At 38.1% G+C, this 13,975-nt stretch overlaps 1 protein-coding gene across 4 annotated transcripts; it reads right to left on the reverse strand.

The window, feature by feature from the left end:
- Positions 1–344: 344 nt before the first annotated feature.
- Positions 345–10,492, reverse strand: LOC143847202 (uncharacterized). Of its 4 annotated transcripts, XR_013234971.1 has the most exons (4): positions 9,761–10,492; positions 6,926–8,487; positions 5,821–6,089; positions 345–851 (listed from the first exon to the last, which is right to left on the reverse strand). XR_013234971.1 is itself a non-coding variant. In XM_077355943.1 (3 exons), exons 1-3 carry the CDS (start codon positions 10,350–10,352, stop codon positions 847–849), a joined length of 2,166 nt encoding a protein of 721 aa, XP_077212058.1. In that variant the 5' UTR covers positions 10,353–10,491; the 3' UTR covers positions 345–846. The 4 variants fall into 4 exon arrangements, 3 of the variants coding, with proteins under 3 accessions (XP_077212058.1, XP_077212057.1, XP_077212059.1); XM_077355943.1 differs by lacking the exon at positions 5,821–6,089 and having other exon boundaries at positions 6,919–8,487; positions 9,761–10,491; XM_077355942.1 differs by lacking the exon at positions 5,821–6,089 and having other exon boundaries at positions 9,761–10,490.
- Between the last annotated feature and the right edge of the window lie 3,483 nt (positions 10,493–13,975).

The raw sequence follows: 13,975 nt of genomic DNA on the forward strand, positions 1-13,975 counted from the left end.
AGAGTCTACCATCAATATTAACCATCAATTTTTGGGTCCCACGTGCAAATATGCATGCGTAATAGAGACCTTTGATCTTGTAGACCATCATGGGGAGACCCACAGGGTCCTGGTCCCATGCCGAATGGACATCACACCTGTAAGATAAAGACCTAAAAAATCAAAAAATTAGCTTTTCTTGGCAGAACTCTGAACGAGGATTGATAAATCAAAGGGCAAGGATCATCTAATCGAGGTGGGGTTAACAGCAAAGGGCCACACTTTATGGTATAAGATTGGATTAATGGATGCCAATGAATGGACCGGATCACACATCTACACGGCACAACTGAAGGAATCGGGGATGAAACAACAGCATTCTTTATTTTGTGAGGTCATTTGGATGACAATGACATGATGAGAAGATGGATATACAAGAGTTCCAAATTTACAGTTTCATAGTTCATACCCCTATTATTCACAGACAGACTACTAAAATTGAAGTTTATAGTTTAGACAACATGGTATTCTTGTCATGGGATATAAAGGACTTACCCCAATCTCAGGCGGGTTCAGAGGATCTTCGCAGAGAGTCATCTGAGGCCATTTCCCCATTAGAGGTTCTGGTTTCGGGAATTTGGGCAGGACCGCAGGGCCAAATCATAGCAAACTGGATATTTGTGTCCTCGTAGCGATGTGATAATAGAAATAGCACCAATACCATTCTCAAGCAAAAGGTAGTATGTGGAACATAATTGCGCGTAGTTCCCATCTAGTATACCCTTGATACATAAACAAGTTCCGGCATGTTAGTCCTTACATTCGTGGACCCCACATGATACACTTCGGCAACGTCGTTTCTTTGTGTTAACCTGGCAATGAAATATCAGCTAATTAGCAATGCTTATTTGGGGAAATAACAACAACATAAAGGATTAGCAAAACTAATAAATATGTAACATGGCTGCCACGAGGTAATGCAGTATGAAATATATGCATATGATTGAACAAAATACACTAAGTTCAGGTATTTCAATGTACTTCTCTTAAAACATTTTTTTAGTAAAAACTCCATCACTTAATGTTTTAGTTCTACCACTTCATATTTTTTTCTAATTCCCATCGACATGGTGTCTTTTTTTCCAATTTTTATTGTAAAAAAATACGAATAAAGGTTTTATTTTGCATGCAATGAATTACTAAGACTAAACCCAACAAGTCCAATAGTCTTATTCTACAGATCCCTTTGTTTTACTAGGGTCCAGTGAAATAGACCAGGTGTGTCTCTGTTTTACTTCTATCAACTAACTATTAACGTGATTTACTACATAAGAAACACCAAAACTTAATGTTCTTAAAATGTTTCAAATGGAAACATAAATCAGCAGGTTGACTACAGTCTCTGCATAAAGGTTAAACAGCATCATAAACTCCATTAAAGCTCTCAGATAACAAGGCCCACAGAGGAGCAAACTTTAACGGATCTGCAATTGTTCTAAAAAGAATTAAAGGTTTCTGGAAGGATTTAAAGTGGAATTTCTGAAAGATGGTTTACGAGAGGTCTTGAAGTTGTGACCAGGTACCAAAGTACAAATTTATTAATAAAGCCACAAATTACAAATATTGAAATGACTTTTAGGAGTATTTATAAGGCAACTGCTGGGGACTGCTACGGTTGCAGTCAGGGATCTAAAAGAACTATCTACATAATAATTTTATCCTACCACATACCATGGAAGGGTTTGGAGGAATTGTAGCTACAGGCATAGTTAAACCCTGAAACCTGGAATTAACATGATGGGTTCATGTACTGAGTCCCAGTCCCCCGTATTAGTAGCTCAATTGGCAGAATTGGTCATTTGTGCTGTCCTTTCAGTTTATTTCACCGAATTGAAAATTTTAAAAAGACCACAGAGAAGATCTTTTATCACGTAAATAAAAATTATGAGGATAGGAAGAACTCTAATCACTACTATTTCACTTTTACCAGGCCCAGGGGCACTTTTGTGAAGGCCATCACTCCATCAGGTCTTGGATGGTGTTCTCATTCCCAATGAATGCTTGGAAGAGAGAAGGTAATAGAAAGGTGAGGTTTTCTAGTTTTATAGGCTCAAAATAGACTCTGTAAGACGATTTATTTTTTCTTTTTGAAATGGTTTGTCAACATTTGATGATTTTTTAATATTCTTGCCATTTTTGAATTTTTTTTTTTTTCCAAAATTTCGACCTGATTAATTATTTCCTTCCACTTAAGGCCTGTTCATCTGAGATTATGACAACTGATTGTGAGCCCCCAAACCGATTATGGACTCAAATTTACATTAACTTTGAGTCCAATAATTTCCGTAAGACAATTATAAGAGGTTACGTAGTGCTATATTGGAAATTGGGTTCCGCAAGTGTAATACCAATAAATTTGCATACATAGGAGGAAAGGGTCGACTATTTTTTAGCATATGTTAATGATCTTGTTTCTATTAGAGATGAAACTAAGCACATTTCTATGTAGAAAAGGATATCTATGCGTACATTAAGCACATTGCACCAATAAGGTCTTCGTTTCCGGATGAAATTATGCTATTGGCCTTATTCAAGAATTGGAAACATGGAAGTGAAGCAGATAGAAAGCAAATTCATCAGCATCAGCCCGATGAAGGAAAAGTCCCAAGTGATGCAAGTATGAATGGGAGATTGTTAGGTAAGATAATATATGTAACTAGACTTTATTTGGAATACATAATAGAGATTGTGAGCTTATTTATGCATGCTTAAGTCCCTCATCAAGTAACTATGTATCAAATGACATGATAGAAATCACCTGCAAGTAAACATGTTTTTTATGCCAAAATCACAATTTATGGATTCAACATTAATATTTCAAACTTGAAACTTTTTAATGTTCTTTTATAGTATAATAATGTTAAAATAGGTTCTAAAATGGAAATTAAATAATTTATATGAATACACACTTTGTTTTCCATATAAAAAGTGTTCCATGAAGATGGGTACAACTAAACAATTTCAATGAATACACACTTTGTTTTCCATATAAAAAGTGTTCCATGAAGATGAGTACAGCTAAAATCTACGGAAAATGTCTATAATGGAAATTTTAATAATTAATATCAATACAAACTTTGTTTTCCATATAAAATGTGTTCCATAAAGATGAGTACAACTAAAATCTATGGTAAATATCGATTTATTTTATCCACTAATCAATGGGAAAAAACCCAAAGAAACAAATTCAGGGTCGCGCTACAACTTGCGGACTGTTGGAGCTTAAAATGAGTACATGGCTTGCTTAATGTAGCTAATAAGCCTAATATACCTCTCAACTCCATTCATTTTGCATCTGATTCTTAGATTCCTCAACTTCCGACCTTTTGTAGCCCAAACCCATCCTAGCTAGGGACGCTTTATTTTAGAGTGATGGGCTTCGCCTTTCTGCTCTGCCCCTAGCCCTTTCTTACCTTCGTAGCCCCATTGTTCCATCATCTTCCACTTGAGGTTCCAAAACCATAAATAGACACCTCCACATTTTTTATGTTTTTTATTCTTAATGCTGATTGAGCTGACCCTCTACCAGGCAAATGGTCTGCATAAAACTGGTGGGGACATGGAGACCCCGAAGAGCAAAAAGCAATTGATTCTAGCAAGACTTAAAGGCAAAATATGCACCCATATAGCTTGGGAGATAGTCTGGATAAAGGAACGAATGATATTGACATATAGACTCCCCTTCTCATTCGTATGCGTTGCAACAAGCAGCTTCCATTCAATTTTTTTCTAATATTGTAACCCACGAGCTAAAGAAGCACCTAAAGTCAATCAGCTGCCATTCAAATTTTTTGTAATGTTGTAATCCACAAGCTAAATAACAACATAAAGCTGATGAGCTTCCTCCCGTGAAGGATGTCCAGCATGCCATCGACCTTATTCCAGGGTCGCAGTTACCTAACCTTCCGACATATCAAATGAACCCAACTGAGCACGCCGAGCATAAGCATCAAGTGGACGAGCTTCTTATAAAATGCTTCGTCCGTGGAAGCCTTAGCACATCCGCCACTCCAGCCTTACTCCAAAGAAAGAAGTTAGTAGGAGAATGTGCATTGATAGTCGCTCCATTTGATTGCAATCAAGTACCAATTTCCAATCCTGCGGCTTGACAACATGCTAGACATGATGGAGGGACCATCCATCTTCACCAAGATTGATCTTCGTAGTGGCTAATAACAGATCCAGGTTAGACCGAATGACGAGATGGAAGATAGCGTTCAAAACGAAGGACAGACTTTACAAGTGGCTCATCATGCCATTTGGCCTTTCCAATGCCCCAAGCACCCTTCATGAGGGTTATGACGTAAGTCTTGCAGCCTGTCATTGGTAAATTTCTGGTAGAAAATTTTGATGATATTCTTGTTTATAGAAAATGTAAGGAAGAATACTCAAATTTTAAACAAGTATTAAGGATTCTTCGCAAGGAGAAACTTTATGCTAATACGAAGAAGTGTTCTTTCATGACTACGAATGTAATATTTTCAGGCTTTGTTGTATCCATTGACGGTGTAAAAGCTGATACTAAAATGGTGAAAGCTATTTTAAATTGGCCAGTACCTACTAACTTGCACGAAGTACAAAGTTTCCATAGTTTGGCTATTTTCTACTGGCGAATCATGAGAAACTTTAGCACCATCATGGCCCTATCATAGATGCCATGAAGAAAGGCTAGTACGGGTAACCAAAAGAGGCTACCAAAGTCATTGAAACCATAAAGCAGATGACAAAGATGTCAGTGCTTCAACTTCCTGACTTCTCCAAGGTCTTTGAAGTAAAATGTGATGCATCGAACATTGGGTTCAGAAGCATTCTTTATGAAAGAAGATCTCCCTATCGCTTAACACAACGAGAAACTGAATCAGGGGAGGTCATTTGGGCCTACTCGGGTCCCATAGGTGTGGCGGATTCTACGTAAGCAGAGGTGCGTGCAGTCCATCAAGGGTTGAAACTGGTGGTTCAAGAACGTGGTGGTTGAAGGGGACTCGCTAAACGTCATCCCCTGGTTAAGTGGATCTCAAAAACCGCCATGGAGAATTTGATGAAATGTTTGATTGGCTGAAATCCTTTCCTGTGAAGTTTCAGTAAGTGAGAAGATCGGCTAACTCGGTAGCGGATACTCTTGCCAGAGGGACGTTCTATAGGAATCATTGGCTCTTTATGATTCTCTCGAATCTCTCCCTCCTTGATTTTTTGTTTTTATCTTTTGATTCTCCTTTCTGACGATGTATTTGACTTCATATGTATCGACCATCTCGGTCCCCTTTTGCTTTTTTATAAATAAGTTGGCTACCATTTTCAAAAAAAAAAAAAAAAAACCACAGCGAGAAACTGAACGAGGCCAAGAAGTTTTCTACAGATGACAAAGAGTTGAGTTGCATGTCGTAGTTCAAAGTTTAGACTCCGTGACACTGGCGGCATTACTTAATCTCTAAGGAGTACATGCCCTATGCAGATCATCAAGCACTACGTAACTTAAGCTCCCAAAAGTTTTTTTTGAAAGGGAAAAGCTCCCAAAAGTTAATCAGTCACAAGCAAGGCAAGTGGGTGGAATTCTTATAAGAGTACACCTTCGTCATCAAACTCCGTGCAGGAGTCGAGAACAAGGCGGAGGATGCTCTAAGCCGAGTTATATACATCTTACATTCTATGGACATACATGTTATTGGTTTCGACCAACCAAAAAAGCACTATTCTGCATGCAATAACTTCGGAACCATCTATGAAGACCTTGTAGCGGGACGATAAGAGAGCACCAATGACTATACAATGCATGACAGGTACCTCTTTTGAGACACTCGCCTTTGTCTTCATGACACATCGCTCAAACACTAAATTGTGTGGGAATTGCACTCCGACATGTTGCAGGAAGCTTCGGTCGTTAGAAGACCAATGCAATCGTCGAAGACAGATTCTTTTGGCCTAGCCTTAAGATTGACAGCTCAGCAATGTCTTAATTCATGTATACCAGTTGTCATGCACGACCCCATAGGAATGATTTCTGCACCCCCTCTAGATAAGCAGAACTTGCCTTCCGAAATTTGTTTCCTAACCTGGTAGCAATGGTTCAGACTAATTGATATAAAGCCTAAATAGGAAATATACCTGTTATTTATAAAAAAGGAAATTGCTAAATCTCACAGCAATATATCTATAGATGTGCCTAATGAATATAAAAGGAAATTGCCAGGCATCAAAATCTCAAAATCAGATCACAAACAGGAGGAACTATTAGGCATGACAATATTCAGCAAGAGTAGAAGTTTTTTAACATAAAGCAAAAGATAAATAGACCATCGTGACAATGGAACATGACCATTCAGAATACTTGATTTAGTCGTACACAAGCATTTCTCCTTCAACTTTTCTTTCAGTGTTCCTATATAGCATGAATAATATTTGAGTTCCTCATGCAAGACTGTGGATTGTTTCAACTTTCAAGTCTATTATCCAACTGGTACTCCAAGGTGATGTCTCCCAAGATAAAATTTCAAGCAATTGAATCTGATGATGCAATACAACATATTTCCGGCCCATATACAATTTTAGAATTATATATAAAGAAAGTATAAGTTAAAGATCCAGTGACATCTCCCAAGATATCATTCCATGTTTAGCATTCCTTGAACTTGTCTATATTTAAAATAATCTGATATTTCAAAGATTTGCATCGTCTCTAAATTGAGGTTTAAAACAGACAGATTACATACGACACTACTTAACACCCATCAACAGAGAAATTGACTGACCATGGGTCATTGCAACAGTTATGCTAACAAGAAATGCCAAAGTTGGAATATTTTGGATGGTAACAAGAACTTATTATAGAAATGCCAAAGTTGATATTTAATTTGATGAAAATATTCAGTCACACACTCTTACATCTAACCTTTGATGATGGAGGAGGTAATGAAACCCTGCGCAAAGCCTTTCCTCGTTCGGTTAGTGACCGGATCTCCCGAAGCTGGCCCGCTATTTCCTCCAGAAGTTGCAACTGGAAGTTTTCACTTTCCCTGTGCCCTAAAGCAAAGCTCAGCTTCTCTTTTCCCTCTTGCACAATCTTTAACCGTTCTCTTAACCACCCGACTTCAGTTTCAAGTTTTAACCTTTCATTGTCAACAGCGGATAAGGAATTCCACCGTAAATATGAATTGCCCCGTGAGCTACCTGGCACTAGAAAGCCTGTTGTTGTGTCTGAACTGCTTCTGTGGATGTTTGGTTCATATTCTTCCATGCTCGTACTAGAGTGATTGTACAAAACATCAACCTTGCTCACCCCAGAAGTTTCAAATGGAAGAACACATTTGTGGGACCCATTTGAAGCAGAATCCTTCAGAAGTACTTCACTTTCCTTTCCAGTTCCTTTGTTACATATCTTAAATTTATCATCCACAACATGAACATCATGAACATTTAAGTCCATCTCCAACTGTGAAATTTGAGAATCAGTGCCTCTTTGACCAGCATATTTATTTGAACCACCACATAAAAAACTGGTTTCAGTCCCACTATGAGTTTGATCACCACTTTGTGTTGCTGCCTGGTGAATCCTGGTGTGGTCTTTGTATTCATCTACCAAATTATCAGTTTTACCATGCAATTTATGTGCTTGAGACTCATTCAACTTAGATAAGACAGCATCATTCTCTAATCCCAGCAGGAATTCTGGCACAGATGGATATTCATACATGGATACCACACCTTTCTCCTGAAATTCCAGGTTGCAATCATCCATACATTCAGGTACATGTGACTCTGATTCTTTTCCCCGAACATATGAACTACTTTGATTCTCTTCAGAATACATGTTCATATCTTTCATCAGTTCCTTCTTTCGAATGGACTCACTGATCTGTTGCAGCATTAGTACCGGATTATCAGTTGAATCAAATGAAGAAAAATTCCTTTGTCTCGATAAGTCCACCACATCATTAAGACCATCATCTGACTGCTGGTTTTTTTCACCAGAAATCATCATGTTCCTATAAGCCTCGACTTCCTTTTCCAAAACATGCTTCTCCCTTTCACGCCTCAAAAGGATCTCTTTAAGAATATTCATCTCTTCTTCATCATAAGCAGATTTTTCTTCAATCATCCTCTGATACTGCCGAGCTTCCATTTCTATCGATGCTTTCTCCTTCTGGAGACGCAGTATCATCGCCATGGCCTCATCCGCAGCAGTGGCAGCAGCATTCCTCTCTTTCTCCAACTCAAGGTACAGAGCGACACAAGCCGCATGTTCCTCTTCAAGCGCCTGTTCTAAGACTCTAATGGTATTGGCATCACTCCCTTCAATGCCCGGCTTACTATCTCGAGCACTGCGTACCAATTCTTCAATGAAAGATGTATCTCTATCCGCGATAATATTTCCACCAAGCAATCCATTTGATTCAACAGCAGGCGGATCACCTGCAACCAAACCAATGCCTGTAGAACCTTCCGCCACACCATCTGAGACCTTATAACCATGATTTGTTAGCAAGCGTCATAATTGAGCAGTAACCCAGAAGCATAATTCCATACATACATAACGTCAAGATGTAAATTTCAGCTAAAAGAATGGAAAGGAAAGTCATGTAGACCCTACGATTTTAGCTTATAAAATCATGGTTTTAGCTTTTGAAATCTACGATTTTACAATCTGGAGTTACAAAATCCTTGTATCCAAACGGCCCCTTAGGTTTTTATATAGCTTATAAAATCCAGGTTTTAGCTTGTCAAATCCAGCATTTTACAATTCTGCTTATAAAATCCTTGTATCCAAACCGCATCCATCACAAAGATCCTTGGCGCAACTCTTACTCATATTGAAGGAGATTGCCTCCAGAATTCACCGGAAAAGATCTTGCTTGACACACCTCTTGCTCCTTTTGGTCAATTGTATTTTGGGTGGAGTTTTTGTTTCCTTGTTTTTAAGGCTTCTCCTACCCTCCTCCTCTCACCGAGCACCTCTTGTATCTATCCATCTCCCCAGTCCCACCCTTCATCACCATTGGGTAAGCCAATATTCCAGGAAAATATATTCATGGTAGCCAAACGTGCTCAAAATGTAAAATCTAGCTTTTAACTTACAAAATCCACATTTTGGCTTATAAAATCCAGCTTTTGGATTGTAAAATCCAGGATATTACGATCCTGGATTAAAATATCCATGTATCCAAACAGACCAATAGTGTCAAGATGTAAATATCTGCTAAAAGAATGGGAAAAAAAAGTCATGAATACAATTGCAGGATAAAAAATGGGCAACTGGCAAAAAAAAAACAAAGACTACATGAAAAAGATCATCTGCGCAATTTTCCCTTTTCTTTTTGAAAGAAGACAGTTTTATTAATCAAACTATAAACAGAATCATCAGCGCAATTCTTACTCACATTGAAGGAAATTGCCTCCGGAATTCACCAGGAAAGATATTGCTTCCCAGAACTCTTGCTAAACCCAGGATTTTAGTAGCTAAAACCTGGATTTTGCACGCTAAGACCTGGATTGTATACAAAATCCAGGTTTTAGCTTATAAAATCAAGGTTTTAGCTCATAAAATCCAGGTTTTAGCTTCTAAAATCAAGGTTTTAGCTTACAATCGTGGTTATAAAATCCTTGTATCCAAACAGGCCCCTAGGTTTTTATATAGCTTATAAAATCCAGCATTTTACAATCCTGATTATAAAATCCTTGTTTCCAAACAACCTAAATGAGAAAGATCACCTGCACAATTCATACTCACATTGAAGGAGATTGCCTCCAGAATTCACCCCAAAAGATCTTGCTTCACAGACCACTTCCTCCTTTTGATCCGCGCCACCATACAGAGTCTCTGTAACAACCCCAGTCCGAGGAGCCGAACCGCGGGACAAAACACCAGAGGATTTTTTACGCCTGCGAACACCATACATCGGCTTCTGATTCAAAACCCCTTTACCTTTACTACTACTGCCAGTAAAAGATTCTTCTCCTTCTTTCTCCATTTCAACTTGAAGAACTCCATCAGAGGTTTTATCTCTAAGTAATTTAACATTAAAATGGTTCATCCAGATCGAATCAAAGGGGAATTTGGTCTTTACCGACATTTGTACGGCTGAGATTTTTCCCGCAGGGCGATCTACGAGAAATCTCTGAAGGCATGTGGATTCGTTGTTGTTTGGATCTCCGAAAAGACCGTTACAAGGGCAAGGTAAGTAGAGACCAAAAAACCCTAAGAATTTTGAGGCGAAGAAGGCGAGAGCAGATCCACAGAGTAAGAGGTAAGCTAGGGCTAGATCGAGAAAGGCTCCGATTAGAGTGGGGAAAGTCCAGGTGTGAATCACGTGGCAAGCCATTAGAGGTTGAGATTTGAAACCCTAGAATCAGAAAATGAGGAGAGGTTGAAGAAGACGAAAATGGGGTAAAAAAACGCGCTAAGTTTTCGCGAGTCGAGAAGGATTCTCTCTTGAGGTGTCGTTTTCATGGTAAGAGGGAGGGAAGTAGGAGGGTGTGGATATAAGAAGTAGGGGGTGTGTATTTATAAGAAGGACGTAAAATCGTGATTCAACCTTGGAACAGACAATGATATACTGCCACGTCTCTCAATTGAGGTTCTTTAAAAGTGATATTGATACGCGGCCGAAAATCATTGATCGTCGACGTGGGCCTCTTATCTGTTTTTTATTGTGACAAGCCTGGCATATGGTTCTCGAGTTCGGTAGGCCTTAATTAATTGAAAGGACTTGACTGCATAGGCCTTAATTACTTTTCTCTACTATATATAGTTCTCCTCTTATGATGATGCTCTACCAGATCTAGGGTCCTGATTATACATCGTTTCACCTCCATCGCAGCCATGGTTTTAAATTTTGACCCAAATCAAAATTTCGGACCGGAATTCAATACCATAAACGTCACTTCTTCTTTTTCGGCCGAAATTTAAGAAATTTACGGAAATTCAGCCCAAAAATCTTGATTTTTTAAATTAAATAATTTCCCTGAAATTTCAGCCGAAATTACCAAAATTTTGTGTTAAATAAAATATTACCTTTTAAAGTTTCATTGAATTTCAACAAAATATCGGTTTCGGTGAGGGCCAAAACGAATACCTAAACCGAAATTTAAAACCATGATAGGTGGAGTGATCTCATTTTTTAAAATCTTACGATTCAAATCGATTCGTGGGTTGAGCGATTCTAATCGGACGAAGAGTCTTTTTTTCGTAAAAAATTTACGATTCAAGTACGATTTGACATTGAATCGTGCGTTTTTTACGATTTTAACGATTCTTTTTACGATTTTTATGATTGTGTCCGTTTTGGATTTTGAGAATTGATCGTGATTTCAAAATGGAAATAATTTCATAATGCTTTGTTTATTGCTGACATTTATTTGTATGCTGATTATTATAGATTTGAGTATGTGCTTTGTTTAGTGTTGTGGTAAATTATATAATGATTTATTATATGATGAATATAGTTTGTGCCTTGTTTAGTAGTCTATTGTGCGATGAATATGGTTTGTGCTTCGGATTACTAATCATAGAATTTTATATTTAATTTAATAGTTTCAAATGGAAAATAAATACTTACTCATTTTATTCTTATTTTTTACCTTGTATATTTTTTAATATTTTTTCTCATTTTTATATATAAATCTGGAAAAATCTTACGATTTACGATCCGATTTACAATTCGATACGATTCGAACCCTATTACGATTTACGATTCGATTCCGATTTTCAGAAGCTAGGGAGTGATGCCAATGGCGTAAATTGTCATTCTAATTTCAAATCTCAAGGGGATCAAGTCATCCTAATCCCAAATTAAATCCAGTCCTCTTACAATCCGAAGTGGTTTCAAATCTAAAGATTCAAGATCGAGAACACACTATCTGATTCAGGCTAGGAGAAAAGAAATAGAAGAAAACGGAGAAAAAGGGAAGAAGAAGAGAAGAAGAGAAGAAGAGAAGACGAGGGGAGGAAGAAGGGGAAGGAACCACTTAAAAAAAAGAAGGGGAAGGAGAAAGGGGAAGAGGAGAAATAAGAGGGGAGAATTTGTAATTAATATTATTCCAAAAAAGCTAAACTGTCTAATACATTATACATGAGGCCCTTATATAGGCAATTGAAATAACATGGAAAATAAAATCCCCAAAGCTAAATAACATGGAACTACCATTAAAAAAATAATATGAAAATAAAATCACTAAAAATCCCATTGGGCAAATATGCCAGTTATTGGACTCCACATGCTTACGATCCTCACCACTGACTACCTGAATCAAATTACAGGATTCCCGATTTTCTTCACAAAATCCTTCTTAATATATATATATATATAGAGAGAGAGAATAGAGTTCCTAAGGTGTCACCTCATATAGCTTATATGAGGTGGCGCTTAAAAACATAAGGGGCCCACTTTGTTTGAATGATCCAAAGCATTCATATGATAGGCCTTCACATAGATAGGGTGTGCCCAAAAAATCAACTTCATAGGATCATCCTAACCCTTCCATTTGTGCAGGTTGAAATGGATGGGTATAAACCTCCATAAATCTGCCCATTTTTAACCTCCATAAATGGAAGGGTTAGGATGATCCTATGGACCTGATTTTTTGTAGGCACCATATCCATCTAAGGGCCTTTCAAATGAGTGGTTTGGATCACCCAAAAAATGTGGGCCCCTTATGTTTTGTGAGCGCCACCTCATATAAGCTATATGAGGTGACACCTTAGGAACTCTATTCTCATATATATATATATATGGGATTAGTGTAACTACTCGATCGAGCAGATAACTTATCTACTCCTTCGGCCATAAAAACAGTGGACCCACATTGGTTGGATGATCCAAAGCATTCATTTGATCGGCCCTCACATAGATAGAGTGTGCCCAAAAAAATTAGCTCCTTAGGATTATCCTAACCCTTCGAACCGTGGAGGTAAAAGATGGACAGATTTGTGAAGGTATCCGTCCATTTTACCCTCAAAAAATCGAAGGGTTGGGATGGTCCTATGCAGTTGATTTTTTTGGTACACCCTATCTATGTGAGGGCCCATCAAATAAATGGTTTGCATCACCCAAACAATGTGCGCCCCCACTGTATTTTAAGCCGACGGAGTGGGAAAGTTATCTACTCGATCGAGTAGATACAGTTCTCTCTATATATATTTGAATGGCAGCTGATTTATCGATCCACACCTGTATAAACCGTTCCACATTTGAGTTCATCAGCAGCAGGATTATAACCTCAAAATTGTCGATGGCGTATATTTGCAACCTGGAAAGAAGACCAGATGTTCGATGCAACAAAGTCAAAAGAATTTCAAGGGTACTAGACTCTTGTTGGGACCCGAGTAGAACTCACCCTTAAAAGCTATCCATTAGAGGGAGGGTGCCCATTCCCTTATAACCCATCCACATCCACCTGTTTTGCCGATGTGGGATGATTTGCAACGTTTACAATCTCGCCCCTTCATGCGGCGACAACGTGGGAACCACAATCATTTTTTTATGAGGTAAAGCACAACGTGGGAACCCCATATAAAAACTCTTAAATCCCAACAATCATTTTTTTTACTTTCATTTCCTTGAGGTAAAGCAATATCATTTTTTGCCCTAAATTTAGACTTTACCAACCTTTGGGCCACAATTACTATTAGGATCAATTTTTATGTTCCACGAAAGGACATATATGTGCAGTCGAGACCATTTATCCTGTAAAGCATCATGAGGTGACTTATGCTGTCGGTCCTATACGAACGTCTAATGTGTGAGATAGAGGACTACAAAATTAAACACTATACCTTTTCTAGAACATTAGATCAAGACAATGTCCTTTTGACGAAATTTCGTCAATTTGTAGTTATCAGCGGGACCAACAAATTCGGTCACAATCAACCCACGTGCAGGCCCAAAGGTAGGATTTCATTTGGAAAATAAAGATGAAACTCAACGTCTTCACGCATGCAGGAGAC

Source organism: Tasmannia lanceolata, unplaced genomic scaffold (assembly GCF_043159265.1).
Source record: "Tasmannia lanceolata isolate RefF3 unplaced genomic scaffold, GAP_Taslan_0.1 ptg000015l, whole genome shotgun sequence".
NCBI lineage: Eukaryota > Viridiplantae > Streptophyta > Magnoliopsida > Canellales > Winteraceae > Tasmannia > Tasmannia lanceolata.